General features: G+C 43.3%; 2 protein-coding genes across 5 annotated transcripts in view; one reads left to right on the top strand and one right to left on the bottom strand.

The window, feature by feature from the left end:
* Nucleotides 1-2,064, bottom strand: part of LOC142592604 (uncharacterized) — a 45,414-nt gene extending 43,350 nt beyond the window's left edge. The window contains exons 1-2 of the mRNA XM_075704141.1: nucleotides 1,870-2,064; nucleotides 464-504 (exon numbers count right to left, since the gene is read on the bottom strand). The gene's annotated coding sequence lies outside the window, so the exon portion shown is untranslated. The remainder of the gene's footprint in view (nucleotides 1-463; nucleotides 505-1,869) is intronic.
* Nucleotides 2,065-4,506: 2,442 nt separating this feature from the next.
* On the top strand, nucleotides 4,507-17,838 carry LOC142592603 (uncharacterized). Of its 4 annotated transcripts, none has more exons than XM_075704140.1 (4): nucleotides 4,507-5,332; nucleotides 12,531-12,590; nucleotides 15,768-15,926; nucleotides 17,170-17,838. In XM_075704140.1, exons 3-4 carry the CDS (start codon nucleotides 15,803-15,805, stop codon nucleotides 17,565-17,567), a joined length of 522 nt encoding a protein of 173 aa, XP_075560255.1. In that variant the 5' UTR covers nucleotides 4,507-5,332; nucleotides 12,531-12,590; nucleotides 15,768-15,802; the 3' UTR covers nucleotides 17,568-17,838. The 4 variants fall into 4 exon arrangements, with proteins under 4 accessions (XP_075560255.1, XP_075560254.1, XP_075560253.1 ...); XM_075704139.1 differs by having other exon boundaries at nucleotides 12,531-12,602; XM_075704138.1 differs by lacking the exons at nucleotides 4,507-5,332; nucleotides 12,531-12,590 and having other exon boundaries at nucleotides 12,657-15,926; nucleotides 17,173-17,838.
* Nucleotides 17,839-21,285: the final 3,447 nt, after the last annotated feature.

Below are 21,285 nucleotides of genomic sequence, written 5' to 3'. Positions count from 1 at the left end.
TGTTTCCTTTCGAAGACTTCTTAAAGAGTAACTATCATGCTTATGGAAGTTAGTCTTGTATTTTATGAATTTTTATGTGCCTAAACCATGCGTTAGGGTTGTCCAGGTTGAAGCATAGGCAAACTTTGCAGATGCCTTGGCATTCTACAACCAGCGCTAGCCCTAGCACATTGATGGGTTGCAATAGATGCACATTCCTTGAAATAGGTCAGTGAAAGCGTTGTGACCAGTTCAGAATTAAATTTTGAGGTTTTACAAGCCAAAAGAATGATATGATTATGAGGAAAGGTGTAGTGAGAGACTCCAATGCTGACCAGCTGGGGTTCCTTAACGTGCAACCAATGTACAGCACACGGGAATTTTGGCATTTTGCCCCATCGAAACGCGGCCTCCGAGGTCGAGATTTTGATCCCGCGACCTCGTGCTTACGCCATAACCACTAAGCCAGTTCAGCAGTACTCACCTTCTAAAAGAAGAAGTGTTGCTCTGTGGACGCCGTTCCATCTATAAAAACAAGAGAAGGTGCAGTCAAGAAAATGTGTACACCAGAAGATAGAAAATGGTAAGTCGGAGTGCATGGCCTGCTTCATGCCAAAACAATCAAAATGGTAGAGGAAGAGGGAGAACTCGTTGCAACTGCCTTATGACGCCAAGTGCAGGGCTTCCCATCACTACACTCTAAGAACAGTTTACACCCTTTGGCTTGCCCCTTCTGCCACACAAAAATAATCGTCATCTGCCTTGATGCGTTCCCTTTCTTTATCGCTGCGAGCCCAAAACTTTCCAGTAACGAATGGCACGCGCGTTATCAGCATAGAACAGTTTACACCCTTTGGAGTGCCCCTTCTGATAACGCGCGTGCCGTTCGTCACTGGAAAGTTCCGGGCTTGCAGCGATAAAGAAAGGAAACGCATCAAGGCAGATGACGATTATTCTTGTGTGGCAGAAGGGGCAAGCCAAAGGGTGTAAACTGTTCTTAGAGTGTACTACTTCACGAGGTGCGAAAGACACACAATAACTTTTTCCCTTTGTTATACAGTCTTTAAGGTCAGAGAATAAGCCAGCCACTAGTGTTACACAAGAAGAGAAAACAAGGACAGATATTCACGAAGGAAGCAAGTACGGCCACCCTAGTTATGTACCGTCTCACCGTTTACTTCAGAACACTTTCTTTCTTTTTTTTTTTCTTTTTCCGGACTAGCAAATGGGAGCAGAAAGCAGGCAGTCGTGCACAATCACCTGCTCTCTTCAGGAACAGGCAGTTTATTAAGAATAGTAAAGCATCACGGCGAGCGCATGCCTCGAGACCACGGGACCTAGGAAAGAGGTTAGAAGCATCAGAACAGGGCTTCGCGAACTTGGCACACTCATGCCGCGCAGCGCACGACACTGCGAGCATACGTCACTTTACCAAAGCCGTCACTTGTTTTCCTTGCGTTGTAGGTCGCCCACTCGTTCTCGAGCAGTTTTCGTTGAAGCGCGTTCATTGCCTTTCGGGCTCTCACCTGGCTGGCGGAGGGATCGCGGACAGGTCGGATGAAGTACTGGCTATGCTCTGGAAGAACTTGCAACAGTTCAACCAGGCACATCAACAGCCATCACAAAACACCATCCAAACACCCAGAGACTGCGGGACCCCGCGCATTATCAAACAACAAATTGAAAACGAGCGGCACAGTCACGGTGCACAGCTATGAACGGCAGAGGAAAAGAAGTCGAATATATTTCTCTATGCCCGCGGGCAGTCTAGCCATAGAGTAATATCATAGGTCATATAGTAAACGCCTGCTATATTAGTCTACAGTAGAATTGCAATATTTGTAGAATACAGTTTGGAAAAGCATAGCCTTCGAGATTAACTTTTGTTACCCAGAGAGCGCCGTCGCTGGGGCATGGCATTCGACCCCACATAAGTTGGAACACTGGTCGGAAGTGTCACTGGTATCGCGCAGCAAGAACCAAGATACACGAAAGTAAATTGTGCGTGTGCCCGTGCGCTTCGTTCCTCCTTGTGCTCTTGTTCTTGCGGTGCTACAGTTGATGTACAGCGTACTAGAAGCATGACTAAGGTTCCAAAGAGGTTATAACCTCTGGAGTGGAGGTGGCTCACCGAAAGTGAAGCTGGTCGCCGCCACATTGCTCGGGGCAAAAATCGTGCCGCCATGGTTAGTCGTCGTAGCAGAGCACGGAGCGTGCTGCCGCGCGGCTGTTGCAATAATAGTTAATGATTGTGGCATGTTTGTCTAGGGCATTGCAGCACCTTAGTACGTTCTGCAATCGTGCGTTGCTTTCGGCTGTACAAATCGGCGTAAGAAGACGCCAGGAATAAAATATTTCACCGGAACCATTGGAAAGGTGCACGTACATTATGTACATTACACGTGCCTCGATGTTAAATTTACGCCTTAAATACTCGTTGGCGCGTCGCTGCATGTGTTTTGGCTGGGATTTCACCGCTAGCTTATTGCAGCGCGCTCGAGCTGTGCTCAAATACGCGTGTAGTCTGATTGTACGCACCGCAATGTGTCTGTTTGTGATAGGACTTAAACACAATTAAGGGCGCTTATATGTATATCGAGCATGACACCCTAAAAATGTTTACACCCTTTGAGGTATATCTTTGCCACACAACGATAATCGTCATCTGTCTAGCCCTCATTTCCTTTCTTGAAAAGGCTGCGTTCGTTACTTTCCTGTCGAGAATGCTCGGTCATGCTGATAACGCGCATGCCGTTCGCTGCGAGCCCCGTACTTGGAAGTACCGGGCTCGCAGCGAAAGGAAAAGCGGGCAAGTATTTGTTGTTGTGTGGCAAATATATGCACCCCAAAGGGTGCAACTGTTTTTAGAGTGTAGGTGATAGTGCGTACTAGTAAGCGGGTGTATATGCGCTTTAAATTTCTATCGAGTTTCTTAATGCGTAAGCATTCTTTGGCGAATACCCCAGCTCTGTCACGCGAAAAGTGCAATGCCTTGTATCTGCACGAAAATGCGTAATTTGCGATGACATTTAATCGTTATAATAGTGTAAATGTGCTTGGTAGCTTTATGAGCGATTAGACGCAATTTAACAGAAAAATTAGAGAACACCCATACACTCTAAGAACAGTTTACACCCTTTGGCTTGCCCCTTCTGCCACACAAGAATAATCGTCATCTGCCTTGATGCGTTTTCTTTCTTTATCGCTGCAAGGGCGGAACTTTCCAGTGACGAACGGCACGCGTGTTATCAGAAGGGGCACTCCAAAGGGTGTAAACTGTTCTATGCTGATAACGCGCGTGCCATTCGTTACTGGAAAGTTCCGGGCTCGCAGCGATGAAGAAAGGAAACGCATCAAGGCAGATGACGATTATTTTTGTGTGGCAGCAGGCGCAAGCCAAAGGGTGTAAACTGTTCTTAGAGTGTAGGATATAGAATATGCACGGGGAAGCTTACAAATGCGGGGGGTGGGCCAACTGAAAGTTGCGTGTGGGCAAACTGAAATTTGGGAATGGGCCAACGTAATTTAGGAGTGGGCCAACTTGAAATTTGCGGGTGAAAAATTGCGCTTTGCCCACCCCTCAAATTTCAGTTCGCCGATCCACAAAATTCAAGCTGGCAAAGCCCCAAATTTAAGTTGACCCACACCCAAATTTCGAGGTGCCCATCGCCTAATCTCAGCTAGCCGTGTACACTAAATTTCTGTTGTTCATGCATCTTCTATGGAGGCAATATATACCCTATGGGTATTCTCTCTGATCATTTGTTATATTGGTTGAAATTGTTCGTAATCACTTACGAGGGTACCAATCATTGACATTTACAATATTATAACGAGTAAATGTCTTAACTTCGTAAATTACGCATTTCTGTACAAGGCATTACACTTTTCGTTTGACGGAGCTCGCCAAAGAATGTACGCATTAAAGACGCTAATCGTTAAAATGCTTTCTTGCACCCAAAAATTAAATGTAGTATAATATTTTACTGTTATTAACTTGCCTCACCGCAAGTAAAATATTTATGTAAGGTTAACAAATATTTTTGTATGCAATTTTCGATCGGGAAACCGAAAGCGCACTCGAGTGCCGCGCACCCTTTTGCCCCCGGCAATATGGCCGCCACTAGCTTCACTCGATCCCGTAGGCCATAGAGTTTCTTACAGTAATTGTTGTATCAAACTCTATGTCGTAGGCCATCCGTAGGCGGCCGCAGCGGCTGCCACTCCAGAAGTTTTAATATAACCACACATAGAGTTTCATACAAAAATTTTTGTATGAAACTCTATGTAACCACCTTGATGCCTTCCCACCTTTTTGTCGATCACTTAGGTTGCCACCAAAAGCACTTAACTTAATTGTATTGCAACGAATAAAATCAATCCTCATGAACGCAACTGAACGGCGCTTTCTTTTATTGCATTTCCCCCACCTCAATATTGTAGCGCTGTCTGCTGTACATCTTCAAACAGTTGGACGCATGGTAGCGCACATCCTTGTGATTTGTAGTATCTACTACTTTGTGTGATAGCGGCGACCGCTGTGGCTAGTGAAAGTTGTTTTGGTGCATGGTGGAAGAAAAAAAGTCATGTTTCGGTGTGCATGTCATGTGGCGAAACGACTCCTAATATGAATGTTTCTTTTCTTTTTTTGCGCGTTGTGGAAGCCTGCATTGACTCTACTGCCTGCTGGCTCAACGCTGCGTTCAGCTCGTACCGTGCCGCTCGTTTTCAATTTGTTGCTGGATCCTGTGGTGTGCCGTCACCGTGCAGTGCAGTGTCACGTACTCGCTGGTTGTGTGGATGGCGTGTCGTGATGGGTGTTCAACTGTTGCAAGATGTGCCAAAGCAGACCTAGTAGTTCATCCGACCTTTTCACTGTTCGCCCGTGTGTGCGCGCGCCGACGTCGCTCGCGTGTTTGTGTGTATCCCAGTGATGCCAGCGGGAGCTCCAGAGGCGATAAATGTGCTTCAACGGAAACTACTGAAAAAAAAAAAAAAATGTGGGTGACCTACGACGCAAGGAAAGCAAGTGACGGCTTCGGTGAAGTGACGTATGCTCCCAGTGTCGTGCGCTGCGCGTCATGACCGCACAAGTTCGCAAGCTCTGTTGTGATGTTTCTGACATCTTCCACAAGTAATGATCGATGCATGCGTTCCCCGTGGTTATTTGACACGTGCCTGCAATGCAGAGTGGCTTACCGCTTAGAGTTAGCTGCTTGTTTCTGAAGAGAGCTGGTGACCGTGCGTGAGCGCCTGCTTTTTGCACCCGTTTGCGAGTCCTAAAAACGCACATGTTCTGATGTAAACAATAACACGGTACATAACAACTGGGCTGGCCGCACTTGCTTCTCTCGTGAGTGTGTGTCCTTGTTTCTCGCTTTTTTGTAAAACTAGTGGCTCGCTTATTCTCAAAGGAAGGAGAAAGGCCTTGTTGTGTGTCTCTCGCACCTCGTGGTCGTGGGAAGCCCTGCACTCGGCGTCACAAATCGGCTGCAACGCGGTCTCCTCTCCCTCTACAGTTTCGCTTGTTTTCTCATAGATCGCGCCATGAACACTGACCTAACCCAATTTCTGTTGTGTAGCGTACACATTTCATTTACTGCACTTTCTGTTGTGATGGCACGGCATCTGCAGAGCAACGTTCCATCCCTTCAGAGTTTTTATCTGCGCCTAGACCCACTGAACTAGTCAAAACACTTTTACAGACCTATATATGCGCCGAGTTAAAGGACTGTACCATCAGCGTCAAGCAAAGCGTATGGCCGAAGCATAACTGAAGGTATAGTGTGCGCCGTCCAGCCATCACCATTGACAGGCATGCACATCCAGTTTGCTTGTAGTGCAATGTTTTCATTTCTTTTCTGGTTCTCTTTCATTCGAAACCGATAATAGAAAAATCAGAGAAAACAGAAGCCAAAGATGTTGCGATAGGATGCGCATATTTTCCCCCTGCAGGCATACCGGATGAGCAAATCTAGCTACAATGATGACTGTTACAGGCACAAGCTGTACGACAAGCATCTCTGATCACGTTTCATTTGACGCCGATAGCATATCAATGTTTGTCACACTGTCCGATAATGGCACTGCGATATTCTAGCATATTCTAGCTTCTGTTTTCTTAGGTGTTTCTTTTCTAACTTTCAAATAAAAGATAAACAAAGCAGAAATGAAAATATTGCAGTATAGGAGGAGCATCATTGGGCTGTGTGGTCAAACAGGATGTGTGCACCTGTTAATAGGGATGACTGGACAGCACGCACTATACCTTCAGTTATGCTTCAGCCACGTGCGTCGCTGTTTGTGTTTCATTTGGCATCCATATTACATCCATTGCACCTCATCAACGTGCCAGGTCAAATGCTGGTAGCAGAATGCCAGGACATCCGTGAACTCAACCTGTGCTTCAGCCCAGACAACCCGAAGCCCAAAAATGTGATAGTGAATCTCTGTAGGAAGTCTAAGGGTGCAGGGCTGCCTTATTGGGCTACAGATGCCAAAAGCAGCATCAGCACCACTGCATTGTACAGGCAGAGGGAGGAAAGGAGCTACTTCATCAATCCGGGCTGCGATGGCTGACCGAACGTATACCTCTCTTGAAGGGAGTTCATCTGACTCACCTACTGTGTGGGCAGACGCATCAATGTCTGGCTCATGAAGGAGAATACCCGCGGAAGTGTGCTGGACTACACTAGTTGGTGCATGTTTAGATAGGAATCACACAGCACAAAAGATGGGATGTAGTGAAGATGACAGACACAGTGCTGTGTACGTCGTCTTAACTACATGTCAATTTTTGCGCTGTTTGAAGCATACTGGCAACATGTTCCCTCTATCTGAGTAAACCCTCACAAACTAGTGGAACTATGCTCGTAAAGTCGTCTGGTGTCAGCTGTTGGCATTGGCTCCCTGCTCCATGGCCTAGGCCAGGTGGTACAGGTTGACGACTTCCACCGTAGCGGAAAGTACAGGTACAGTCACTGCCACCTGTTGCCGAGTGACATGGTTTTGCCAAGGAACCGGAACCATGGTAGTGTTGCTGATAGAGGACCATGCATCTTTGGTGCCGTCATTGTCAACACAGGCAAGCTGACAGTGAGGATGACGGTATAGTCAGCTTCTTGTTTTGTGAAGTAAGCTGAGCTGACAGCCCCCTTAAAAATCATACTGCTTTACGTGATGCTATGGCTAGCAGGCTGTAGGTAACATAGTATGTACTATCAAACAAATTCAAAAATGAGTAAGTCTGAAACTAATACAGTTGGTTGTTCTGTTCACAGATTCACTGTATTTCTAACAGTGGCGTAATTCAGACTCCAAAGCATACACTTTAGACTGCCCCACGCTTCGCAACTGGCCACAGTGCAGGTTCTGTCTTTTTCTTTCTATTTTTGTTGCACTCTCATTTTCCACGCAGTTTAGTTGCTGCTCAATTTACTGAGCAATGTTCGTGCTGCAAAATAAATGGCAATGCTTGCTGCTGCAAATGGCTTGAAATTGTTGAAATGCCAAACACGAAAGCCGCAAGAGACTTGCTGATTCGTGGCAAAGAAGTTTTATCAGTTCAAATCAAGACACTGCTGTAGAGGCCACAAAAATGCTACAGAAACAAGGCAATAGAAGGCACTTGTTCATTTGCTAACATTCACTGAGGACTGATCTGCTTGACTGAAATTTAGGAGACACTATACAAAGAAACACTAAATTAATTTAAGCTGCCAAGGAATGCTTTCAATACTATATTTTTGTTAATTTCACAGCAATAGGTTGATTACTAAGCCTTCATGGGTCTAATTTTTTTCGCAAGCACCGTGCTGCCATGGTCAATATTTTTATTGTTTCCAGTAGCAGGAAATGATTAAAAGCTCATGAATACAGCAAAAATTTATTGCAAGCAATGTTTTGTTTTAAGAATGCTTTACACACAAATACAGTAAGACACTGAGAAAAATGTATAGCAAAATTTGTGGCTATCGATTTATCCTCAAAACACATTTCACAGGAAGAACAAATGACTCGGAACACGAAATGCTTGAGCAGTCGCTGCAAGAATTAATGGCCATTCATTTTTTGTCCCAAAAACATGTTTCATGAGAAGAAGAAATGCTGGGGCAGTCACCGTGAGAAAAGGCACGGCATGTGGCCATACCAACATCACGGCTGCACACACCTCAGCGTGTAGGAATATGTGAACTGGCAAAGAAAAAGAAAACTTATTAGTGACTCTGAACTTAAGCCATGCAGGGCTATATCTAAGCTGCCGGAAACGTGATAGCGGCAGCTGTATAAAATGATGGCATCTCCTCCACATACGCCTTGTAGGTAGCAGATGGCATGCATGGGAACATGTGGGCACGCACTCTGAGGTAAACAGGTCTAGTTTGGCACCCCAGTGAGCTGAAATACATTTTCAAATGACTTAGGGTGACTCTATAGAACTGGCAGCAGCTTTCAACAACCATTGGTGTCTAATACATGCAAAATATAAAATATAGGATTGGTTCCATGCATTTACGTTAAAAACCATGCAGGACAGAACGATGGCACTGTACATGTACTGCAAGAACTCAACGACTTAAGAAAACTGATGATGAAAGCTTGTGTTTTGTAAATTTTTTATTTTTTGCCAAAACTGCAGCGTCAGTACGTTAGTGTGACATCACGAATTTAAAAGTATTTGCTCATATTCTAGCTGTTGTAGTGCTGCAAACATTCTCAAAACTTATCAGGTTTGGTCTTCAGCTTTTTTAGTATACAGTGTAATACATCTTTGCCCAAAAACATATCAAGGAGACCCAATCATACATGAAAAAAAATCATGGCTAGCAGAGTTGTGGGAAGCTTAAGAATGTGTGGCCACTTGCCTTTCGTTTTTGAGTATTTTCTGGCTTGTCTGTTCTCATGGCAAGAGTTCCTTTGGTACTATAGAAAGGTATGGTACGAACACACATCAACTTATTTTTACGTGTAGCACCTCTTTGAAACGATAACATTCATTGCCTACTTCCCCCACTTTGGATAGACTGCATTTTCAGCCACTGAAAAGGCAAAGGTAAAGGAAGGTGCAATGAATACCTACCACATGCTGAGGTGTGCTCCACTTGGTTGGTGCAAGCATGGATGTAACCAGCATTGTCAAAGAAGATCGCAAGCATTTGGTTTTTCTAATGCCAGGGGCTGACGTTTTGTAATTGACGTTGGCACAGAGCAACACTACCGACCATAATGTCGAATGCTGAACATGTCAAATCTTAGCACCGGTTTCTTCCAGCATTGCTTGATGTTTTGTCACACAACATTGATACAAAGTAAGGTGACTAGTTGGAATGTCGAGGGCGGGGCACGGTGGGTGTCCAGATCTTCGTGTTTCACCTTGGCATTCTTGCTTGTCACCACGCCCAGTGTCTACGCTGAATAACGCAGTGCCAGCCACACCAGCCGCCCACGTCATGCCTGGGGTTCCCCAGGGTAGCATACTTGGGATTTTCCTTTTTCTAATCTATATTGATGATTTACCTAACCATGATTCTTCAAAAATATGATTGTTTGCTGACAACTGCATAAAATACTTTATACTCTATTAACAAGAGGTTAATAAAGCATGCACCTTCCTACAAATGTCTCGGGGTTCATTTAAACTTTGAATTTAACACGAAAAATGCACATTGGGCACACTCTAGCTCCAGCACACACTCTTGAAACATGTTTTTTCACACTTGCGCAGAGACCCGCTGTGGTAGCTATGGCATTGCACTACTAAGCCCAAAGGTGTGGGATTGAATACTGGCCACGGTGGCCACATTTCAAGAGGGGTGGAATGCAAAAACGCTTGCGTGCCGTGCTTTGAGTGCACGTTAAAGAAACCCAGGTTGTCAAAATTAATCCGGAGTCCCTCGCTACGGCATGCCTCATAATCAAATTGTTGTTCTGGAACACAAAACCCCAGAATTTGATTTAATTTAACCCTTGCACAGACTAGCATATGTCAGCTATTTGGGACCTTGACCGTGCTTGCAAAAACATGCTGTACGATTTATCTATTCTGATTATTCACGAAACTCAAGCATAACGGCACTAAAAAGACACGCTGAACTCTAGAATCTTGTATGCCTCCAACAAATCGCTTGGCTCTCACTTTTTCATGAGCTTTACTATTACAATTTGCTTCATGAAGATTTATTTCAAGCACCGTCTGTAACCTTCCCTCTAGACGATCTTTCTTGCAAGATGAAGTGCTTCTCAAGTTGCACACGCCGTTTTTCCCAGTCCTTTGTAACTAGAACAATAATTGATTGGAATAGTTTCTCGCCTGACATAGTCACTGTTACTGACCCCCATAAATTTCATGAGTTTGTGAGCAATGCCTGTTGCAGTGCATGATGCATTTCTTGCATTTCTTGCGTTTTTATTTTTTATGCAAACTGCACAGGTCTATTAAGCATGACTTTTGTATATGTTTGTATTTCTGTGTCTGCCGCTTCTAATACACTTTAACCAAAAATTTGCTGTTGCTTAACTTTTAATATATTGCGCAATTCTTTGTGTGGTCTGATGTGGTCTTGCCTGCGAGTATTTTTGTATTTATGTATTACCTGATTTTATGACCCTCCCCCCCCCCATGTAATGCCTTCAGAAAAGAGCTTTTAGGGGTGCTTTTAAATAATAAATACTAAATGCTGGAGTCAAGATCTGACGCGTCCAGCCGTGTGACATTTTAGGTTGTTCCCTTGGTGTGTGTTCATTGAGAGCTGAGTAGATTACACTGGGAAGCTATCACTCAATGTTGAGAATTATACCAAGTTTTTTCCGTCCAATTTTTAAAAATATGTTTCCAGAACCATGAACAGTGCCTTCAGAATTCATTGTGACATGTTATCTCAAGAGGTTTCTCTTAGTGTGCTTATTCCATACATGGTATGAATTACCCAGAATGAAAGCTTCAATCTTATTTATTTATTATTTAATAATAATAATAATAATAATAATAATAATAATAATAATAATAATTATTATTTATTTATTTATTTATTTATTTATTTATTTATTTATTTATTTATTTATTTGGCCCTCCCCACCAACTCGCAGGGCACACAATACAGTTCTTTCCTCCTCCTGTAAAAGATGGTGATTTCCTAAATTGAAGCAATGGTACCATGAGGTTCAATTGTATGGTTAGAAATGTGCTAAAATTTATTCATGCTTGTCTAGATAATCAACTGTCATTTCTTAAAGTGCTCACCCAAGGCTTTCGTTATTCGACTGGAATTGACAGAATGTGACTTGTTTTGTAATAGGTGTGCCCTGTTTATGGGGAGAGATAAAGTTTTGACCCTATCAAGCTATGTTTTCTAAAGAAGAAAATTTTGGCAAGTTGGATTTGATGCACATTTTTAGTGTAAACAAATGTAACATGGTGCGCTGAAATAAACACACTCATGCAGCTGTGCTCATACAAAGAAGGTTAACTACCACTGGGCATACAGACACGCACAAGCATTGTTTCACAATGTCAGATACAAGGAATGCGCCGGTTGCACTTTGAGTTGAAACATAAACATAAACAGCTGTGTGCAAGTACTGTATGGTTACTTGCACTGTTACAACTTCTTGTGCCAATCTTTAACTACTTATGCAACAGAAAGTAGTGTTGATTTTTGTTTGTTGCATTGTAGACAACTGGTGATATTGGGAACAACTTGGTGTGGCTCCTTCAAAGTTGTTTTCTATAACTTATGTGCCTTGTTTAGTCTGTGACATATTTATGCTTGTATATTTTAGTCCTTGCATTGTAGCCTGCTTAAAAGTATTCATGTAAGGCAAGTATTGAATCCGTCCAGAATGCTAGAGTGCCTTCTGTAAACCTCAGAGTGCTTGTTTCAGTCTAAAGACGATTTTTGTTGCCGACAAAATTGCCCCGACTGAAGGGGACGACACAGTTCATATGCTATTCAAATCACCCTCAATCAAGCTGGTTTCTACATTGCTCTCGCCAATTATTGGCTTCTTTAGAGTAATAGAAACTAATCTTGAAGGCCATCCTTTTGCATATTGCAGGCACTATAAACAACATCATAACCATCGTGTTCTGGACACCGCCAGTAGGATAGGTGATATAGCTGTGGCAGTAGTCTTGGAGGTCATGCTGTACTCGCACAATTAGCACTGACAGAGTGGTGCTAAGTGGCAACATCAGTGAATTCTGCTTAGAAATCTAATCAAATTGGCCAAAATGCATGTCTTTGCGATGTAATCAACTTTCTTTTTATTATCAGGCATTGCCTGCAATTTTCAAGCTCTAAACCAGAGATGCTAAGTCTCGTGATGGGTTACAATATTTTCACCATTGTGCTGCCAATCCTCTTCAATGTTTATATAATTCTCTATGCGAAAGGTCTGTTTTTCATCAATATGGCACTCTGGACACTTTGGAATAATCAGTCGCTGTCACTTGAATCCTAAGTCTTTAGTATTCCTCATAATGTGACTTTGTTTTAAAAAACAAAACTACTCAAAAGTTCTGATATTGAATTTTTCTTGTTCCATGGTTTCAGGTGTTCACTCGTGGAAGAAGGCGCTGTGCTGATTCATGTCGCCTCGACATGAGGGAGATTGTGGGCATTATTGTGTGTGTCTGCATGGCTTTTTAAGTGCTCGCAATTTTTGTCTTACTCGGGGGGCTGATTTTTCGTCCCTTTCCTTTGGCCTTTCAGGCACATGTCTGCTACTTGTTTTCTTTCATTGTCCTTAAGTAGGAATGGTTTTAACTTGATGTGGCAGCTTGCTTCCAGACGTGGTTCTATGCTCTGTTTCATACACAGTGGGCAGTTACTATGGTGCTTGAATATGTAAAATGATCTTTTGATAAGAAAGTAACTGTAACGCCAATGCATTTCTCCACAAAGTTTGAGAATTAATGTCTCGAAACTGGTGTCATCCTGAGAATTCATTCCAAGTGAGAATTCCGAGCCTTGCAAACTACACGACTATAATTTGTAAATTGCAATATGGGCCATATGGTCATTAGTTATAAACTTAATTAGTGCATTTTGTTAATTAGTCAATTATGCATTTCAATTTTTGTTCATGTATTGTCTGCCACTTCGAGTAGTCCACCTCAAGAACTAGAATTCTGTTATCGGCCACAGGAAACCTTTAAGAATTTTGGAAGTGTTTGCTGAGACGCCCTGTATATTCTATATAAGTATATATATCCTATATATACTACACTATATATTTTATACCTATACTTTTATAAAAAATGCAGTACAATGGTCATGTCCTTGTTTTTCATGTTAGTTCACTGCAGCGTGCTTGCATTGTAGAACTCATTAGTACTAACTGTGCCAAGAACAGTATGAAGCATTGCTTAAAATTGAACTTCACCTAATTAAGCGCAAGCAGGTATGTTACTTCAACAGCAATGTTGAAGGTAAACTGCAACAAAATTTCAGTTTTGCTAAATTGGTTATAATGTAGCAGTTTATACTATTGAAGCAATCTTGCCATAGCTGCAGGGCTGGTAATTGTCTAATTTTCTAATTAACAACCTTTAAATATGGCACCTAAGCGGGTGAGATGTGTACCTTTTAGTTAGTGAATATGACCCAGATTCCGTACACCATTGCAGAGACATTTTCAGCAGGTATTTCGTGCCAGCTATTCTCGAAGATCACACCCAGGGGTTACACTGGTTCTCAATGTTCTGCGTTGTGCTTAATTTCTGGCAAGCGATAACGCTGGCATCTTTCAATTTTATTATTTTTTTTCGGTTTTGCTATTCAGAACATCTGCTTAGCTAGCGTATTGTGGCGCATCCACTCGTACTTCAAACATAACATTTTTCTCTATATCTATTAGATCGGAAGCCAGACTCTTCCAAAGCCCAGAAATTTTGTTGCAGTTGGCCTTTGACACGTTCACTGCAGCATGCACCGGTGGCAGGAAATGGTGGCTACATTTCTCAGTTGTCCAAGAACAATGACATGATGAATGACTTGTCAGTGGATCAGGACGCATAGTTATCGGGACCTCAGTAAGTCCTGCCACAGTGAGCATGTTAAAGCCTTGGCATATGGTAAATTATACTTTTCTGGGTGGCACTCCATGGATTTTACATGTTTAAGAGGAAGATGGGCACCAACTCGCGATACAAATACATGCGAGAAATGGTCTCATTGGACAGCCATTGGATATATATGTTGAATTTATGAGAGAGAAGGTAAATTCTAGCAATGTAGGAAGCAGAGATCTGATTTTAAACCTCATACTTTTTTACAGAAAGTGTCAGAAATTGACATGTTTCAAAAAAGTTGAAGCACAAAGTTTACAATTCTGTAACTCTGCTATGAAGACTAATACAGTTCTGAAACTGCGTAAACTGTATTTGTTAAGAGAATCTGAAGTGGACATATTTCACATATGAGTCTACAGCCTACATGAAATCGTTACAATGCTTATGAGAGTTCTTCAAAAGTCATACTCTTTAATTAGTGATATATAGGAGATAGATGTCTTAATACATCAATTTTCTCTGCTTGAGATGTATTATAGGCGGTACTTTACAGAATTATATTATTTATTACCTAGTTTTAGTAAGAAACATTGTAGTTTAGATTTCTTTCAATTTTGCAATCTTCAGCAGTTCTTGTTGAAAAATTGATGGCCTAGTAAATGAAATCTGCTTCTTGCAGTGACTGAATATTAACATGTTTCTTTAAGTGCTGCAGATCTCATCAAATTTTTTGCAGTGTATGCACAGCAAAGTAATCTCTCCATTCCCTTGTATTTATAGAAAAAATCCCAAGGCAAAGCTTTGTCCTAAAAGCTTTAATTTACATTATGGGGGCTATATAAAGGTTTGGTCTTAACACAATTTAATTTTTCAAAATAATAGGCACACCTAAAAGAAACAATACCTTGCTATGCCTGGATCTTTTCACCATGCCAAATCGCATAGTGAAATGGGCTAATAGGATGAGCAGTCTAATACAGAGTCCAGTGTCTTTAGGCCTTGTCCATAGACTAGATTGTAGGGTTACCGTAAAAAAAAGTTTCTACAGTAATTTCTGCTGGACTTATTACTTTATATTGCTTCTTTCAACTTTGCCTTTTCTCTGGTTTTTCTTTTCCTGTTATTATGTTTTCTGTACCTGTAACTTGGCAGAGCTAAGAAGAAGAAGAAACTTTAGTAAAGAATAGTCCGGCAGTTCTTGATGTGGTGGCAGTTCTTGATGTGGATAAATTGAACAGGAACGAGGCCGTAACTTTACGATTGCTCCAGACACCTACCCTAGCCCCGCTATCTTACACCACTGCTATCCGCGTTTGTATCCAACAGACGCGTGTAAAACATGCGGACACAGAGCAACGCTGCGACACATGCTCTGGGAGTGTGCCGGCAACAACGGTAATCAAAGCAGCTCCGTTGGCGACGCGTCCATAATCGCGGCTGTTGCCAGAGTAGGAGAAGGCTCGAGCTCCGTTCTTCCCGCCGCCGCCCCGGATGCGGGAGCCGCCGGGGACCCTCTCTGTAGGCGTCGCCGCCGCTGGGAGGTGGCTATCAGAAGTTCAGAGCTGGCAGACCAGCTCTGGGCCGTCCGGCAAGCCGAAGATTCCGCTTGAGTCCAAGAACTTCGAGCCATCACCTGAGGGTGGCAGAGCTAAAGAAAAAAAAATATTCACAGCTGGTGGCAACTTCTGAGGCATGCTATATTGCTCAGCTTTTGTGATGGGGGTTGGCATACTCCTGCATTTGCAACTTATAAACTTTTTTTTTTCCAAACTTCAAGGATTGGGCCTGGAGCCAGCTGCACGGGACCAGCCAATGGTTCGTGGAATTGATCTTCATTCGCTGCCAGTGTACCTCCCGTCGACTGATCTGGAGGAACAGGACGCCCTGTCTTCTGTGCCTGTCATCAACGCCGCGAGTGCGAGGCTTTCGGAAACAGGTAGGCAAGTGTATTATCAACAGAACTGTAACGTCTATTTATCTGTTCATTTATTTGTTTATTTTGTTGCATATTATTGAAAATGTTACACTCTGAGGGGGCAGTATTGTAGGGGGAGTACATAGCGAACATTAGAAATACAATGATGTAAGAAGGGGAAATAAAACAAAGAAAAATGAGACAAGTTACTACGGCAAAACATACACTAGGCGTACATGACAATCATGGCCACAAAGGCGGAAGTGAAGGACATATGGTTGCTGATAACCATTTTCCTGTTGTGACTATGCAATAGAACTGTTAAGACCAACCCGAAGGCGCCTGAAAATCTGTTTCTCTTATCAGATCGTCATGTTGGCAGAAGTTGTCCACAACACTGAAAATCTGCTATTCTTGGCGCGCCAAACACCCACAGCACAAAATAATAAATGAAGCAGCAATAAAACTAAAAGGCAGATCAAAAGAAAACGGCATTTATTGTATTTGCCTTCCAAACGGTGTGAACTGTGCACTGTCAAAAAACCTGAATGACTGAAAATTATTGAGCATTACTTGAACTGGTGCCCCTACACGACAACTACAGCTCTCCTTCAGCAAAATCATTTGGAACGGCTTTTGCATCCTTTGTTTGCTCTGCCTCGAGACTCATATAAGTGTTGTTATTTCTTACGTATTCGGAAAAAAATGAAAAGTTCATTCATATCGAATAGCGAATTCTGAAATCGATTATGAATTAAACAGGGGCTATTAAATTCATACAAAATTATGAATATATTGACATGTCCTTAAGCATCTTAAAGACGTTACGGATAATCTTGCATTAATATTTTTTTAAATTCAAGTCAGTTTTATTAAAATGTTCATCAGAACTACATATATTTACATGCATGTTGCAGGATATATAGCCATACAGGATATATAGGATACAGGATATATAGCCATAGGCTAGTACCTGATCCATCAGTTGTCATGCATACTGAAATTAAACAGCATAGCCAGTGTAGCATTTCAAGAGTATTTCCCCTCCTTAAGTATGCCCAATTTTAGGAGCAGGCAACTGGCGAATAAACTCTTTTACGCTTCCAAGTGACCAAGGCTGCCAAATGAGGCTCTCGCTCCGAAATTAGCATGAACAGGGGGATCTGAGGGCTTCATAATAATAGCTACAGAAAATGAATAGTAAAATTTACTTCAAAAAGCAAAAAAAAGAAAGACTGATCAACTTTTGCACTCCCACACGTAGCAGGTCCACCTACATTGCCGCAGAGGCCTCGGCTGTCCATGGGAGCCGGTGCGGGGTCGCCATCGGGGGCCCTGCGGCACCAGTGTCGCTTCTGCCCATACGCAACGCGGCACCGGGGCAGCCTGGTGCTGCACGAGCGGGTGCACACGGGCGAGCGGCCGTTTCGGTGCCACCTGTGCAGTCGTGGTTTCGCGCACCGTTCGCACGTTGTGCGCCACTTGCGCACGCACACCGGCGAGCGGCCCTTCCGGTGCCCGCTCTGCCCGGCCGCCTTTTCGCAGCGCAGCAACGTAAAGGTGCACCTGCGCTCGCACGGCCTGGACGTTGGCAGCAATCGTCAGACGCAGCTGGCCGACACCAACGGCGCAACGCAGCAGGCACCCACGCTACACCTCTGACTGCAGGAAGCACTGATGCCGCAGTCTCCAATTGAGCATCCAGGTCCATTTTTGTTGGTGATCTGCAATTGGCAGTGCACGTGTTGCTGACTGCAGGATACTGCTAATGAAAAAGCACAGAGATTCCTGCTAAACTTAATGGAGAGGAAATGAGGGTGCGATTGTTCAGCTACCATGGGAATGATGGACAGTAAATTCGAACTTCACTATAACGTCCATGGATATAACGAAGTATCATATATACCAAATAAACATGGATATAACAAATTTTTGCGTGTGACAAAATAAATAATGTTTCATGTTGATATCAACACCTAACGTGCATGCTCACAGCAAATATTGGATATTTAACGAAGGTATTATTGTGTCCAATGCCACTTCGTTATAATGGTGCTCAACCTTACACGCAAGGGTTTTTGAAATCTTGTGGCCGTGGAGGGAAACCACCAGCTTTCCCAGAATGACATGGAACCCCTCTCCCTTCTCCCTCTTTCCACCGATGCGTCTGCGTCTATACTACACAGTCACTATATATATATATATATATATATATATATATATATATATATATATATATATATATATATATATATATATATATAAGAGAGAGAGGGGAGGCAGGGATGTTAACCCTCAAGAGTCCGGTCGGCTACCCTATGCTCTGGGAAGGGAGAACAGGAAGAAAGAGGAAGAAGGGAGAGAGAGGGGTATAGAAACATGAACCGACAGTACTACAGAGTCAAAGGCACTTGTGCAAGCCAGACATTCTCAGAAAGCACAAATGTGCTTTCACTGCCTTCTAAGCCGATGATTGGTGGGGATGGTGTTCTAGTATTGTCTGTTCACTCAGAGGACGCTCATCTAGTTCTCCCCGCATGCAGACATCACATGCAGGACTGTCAGCCATTCCAGTTAGTGCAGAATAAGGTTTCATCAAAGCAACTCCCAACCACAACTGAAAAGAGATCCTTCGCATCGGTGAAGTCCAGACAGAGGTCCGAGTTGCAGCGAAGGCTTTTTTTAGTTTGTGCAGTCTGGTGCACTTGTATGTGTGGTATTCCATTCAGCTAACGAGAGCGTGCGTGCTAAAATGCGAAGCTGTCTCGCAGTGTCGGTCCTTGAGAGAGGAATGGGGACACAGCGGCCTTCTTGGTTCAACGTCCGAGCTTTCTTATCTGCGTCATTTCCAATGATACTGCAGATACTCACTAGAAGGACTGAATTAAGCATGCAGAAAATGAAAAGGGGGGGGGGTTCTTGCAGCATGCTCAATACTGTGAGGGCCGAAGGGCCAGCATTTCTCAGGGGAAGGGTAGAGGAGAGGCAGGTTTAGGGTGTCATAACCCCTCCGGATCCGCCACACCAAAGCAGCGCTCCTTCCGCATCTGTGTGTGGCCTCCATTACTTACGGTTTGGCATGTTATCCTCAATCTTGAAAGGCATTGTTCTTGATGAATGCACGGTAACAATTAGACAAGTGATCTTTTCTTCTGCTCTACTTAACGCACTGCTATTCAGAGTGCTGTTTGTATGACTACCACCAGTGGTGTAGCCAGTAAATATTTTGGGGGGGAAGACACTCACTTGATGAGGGGAGGCGGCTGTGATTACGTCTGTTTACAGGCAGGCACTGGTATACGAACAATGATAGTATATGAACGATGCTGCCATGCCCACATTTCTTTTTTTGAGACTCGCAAAAACTGACTACTCATCGTTGGCAATAGGGCGAAGCATTACTGCAAGTTTCCGATTCATTTGGTTTTCCTGGCGGCTGCAAAACGATAAGAATTTTCTTGCGTGGGCTCTCATACACAGTTCGATTGCGCTGTAGACGGGCACATCGGTTGCTCTTCTGTGAGCCGAGCGGTGATTCCTTCAATGTGGACTACTGCTCATGAACCGAAATGGAATACCGTAGAATCCAGAGAGGTAGGCCATCTAAAATATAGAGAAAACCGAGAGAAAATATGAGGTGGGCTACCTTTCAGTGTGGTGGGTAACTTTCAGGTGGGTAACTTCCAATTTTTTGAGCTGGGAGCTTAGTCACGGGTAGGTTACATTTAGGGGATGGAAAATCTCTCGGGATTTTATGGTATGTCTGTTCTAGTGTGTCTGCTTTTTTATTCTTTTTATAAGTATTTATGTAACCCCTTCTGTATTCATGAATGAGGAATGCATGTTTACCTATAGAAAATATTTTTCTGCCATTATAAGGTAGCTTTATAAAAGATGCAGTATATTTCTTTCTAAATAGATAACTTCGAAGATATTAAATTTGCAGTAAGAGAGGCAACCCTGGCAGGGTCGCATTTGGTGGAAAAAAATTGACCCTCAAAGGGTATAACAACCAATATCATTATCTGTTGCCTACAATAGTCGACCGGGCAGATACCACTAAACATGGAGTGGCTCTCAGCTTGCAGAACTTCCAAGTTGAGTCCTGTTCATGTGCTACATACTGGGCTCGTAAGCACAAATTAGAAGGCTTCAATGTGGCCACTAAACCCTCTGGACAGGCCGCCGTTGGAATCTGAATCTGGCAACGTTTAACGCTAGAACGTTACCTAGTGAGGCGAGTCTAGCAGTGCTATTGAAGGAACTAGAGGACAGTAAATGGGATATAATAGGGCTCAGTGAAGTTAGGAGGCCAAAAGAAGCATATACAGTGCTAAAAAGTGGGCACGTCCTGTGCTACCGGGGCTTAGTGGAAAGGCGAGAACTAGGAGTCGGATTCCTGATTAATAAGAATATAGCTACTAACATACAGGAATTCTATAGCATTAACGAGAGGGTGGCAGGTCTTGCTGTGAACCTTAATAAGAGGCACAAATTGAAGGTCGTACAGGTGTACGCTCCTACATCCAGTCATGATGACCAGAAAGTCGAAAGCTTTTATGAAGACGTAGAATCGGCGATGGGTAAGGTCAAAACAAAATACACTGTACTGATGGGCGACTTCAATGCCAACATAGGCAAGAAGCAGGCTGGAGACAAGGCAGTGGGGGAATATGGCATAGGCACTAGGAATAGCAGGGGAGAGCTATTAGTAGACTTCGCGGAACAGAATAATATGCACATAATGAATACCTTCTCCCACAAGTGGGATAGCCGAAAGTGGACGTGGAGGAGCCCGAACGGCGAGACTAGATATGAAATAGACTTCATACTCTGCGCTAACCCTGGCATCATACAAGACGTGGACGTGCTCGGCAAGGTGCGCTGCAGTGACCATAGGATGGTAAGAACTCGAATTAGCCTAGACTTGAGGAGGGAATGGAAGAAACTGGTACATAAGAAGCCGATCAATGAGTTAGCGGTAAGAGGGAAAATCGAGGAATTCCGGATCAAGCTACAGAACAGGTATTCGGTTTAACACAGGAAGAGGAGCTTAGTGTTGAAGCAATGAACGACAATCTTATGGGCATCATTAAGGAGTCTGCAATAGAAGTCGGTGGTAACTCCGTTAGACAGAATACCAGTAAGCTATCGCAGGAGACGAAAGATCTGATCAAGAAGCGCCAATGTAGGAAAGCCTCTAACCCTACAGCTAGAATAGAACTGGCAGAACTTTCGAAGTTAATCAACAAGCGTAAGACAGCTGACATAAGGAACTATAATATGGATAGAATTGAACATGCTCTCAGGAATGGAGGAAGCCTAAGAGCAGTGAAGAATAAACTAGGAATAGGCAAGAATCAGATGTTTGCGTTAAGAG

The sequence above is a fragment of the Dermacentor variabilis genome, chromosome 9 (genome assembly GCF_050947875.1).
Source record: "Dermacentor variabilis isolate Ectoservices chromosome 9, ASM5094787v1, whole genome shotgun sequence".
Lineage (NCBI taxonomy): Eukaryota > Metazoa > Arthropoda > Arachnida > Ixodida > Ixodidae > Dermacentor > Dermacentor variabilis.
This window is presented reverse-complemented; position numbering and strand designations above follow the sequence as displayed.

Bases quoted from the DNA above. Each gene is read 5' to 3' on its own strand.
- LOC142592603 (XM_075704137.1), top strand. From the start codon at position 15,683: ATGCTATATTGCTCAGCTTTTGTGATGGGGGTTGGCATACTCCTGCAT. The intron at 15,927-17,169 runs GTAGGCAAGTGT...TCCCACACGTAG, and splicing joins TGCGAGGCTTTCGGAAACAG to CAGGTCCACCTACATTGCCG.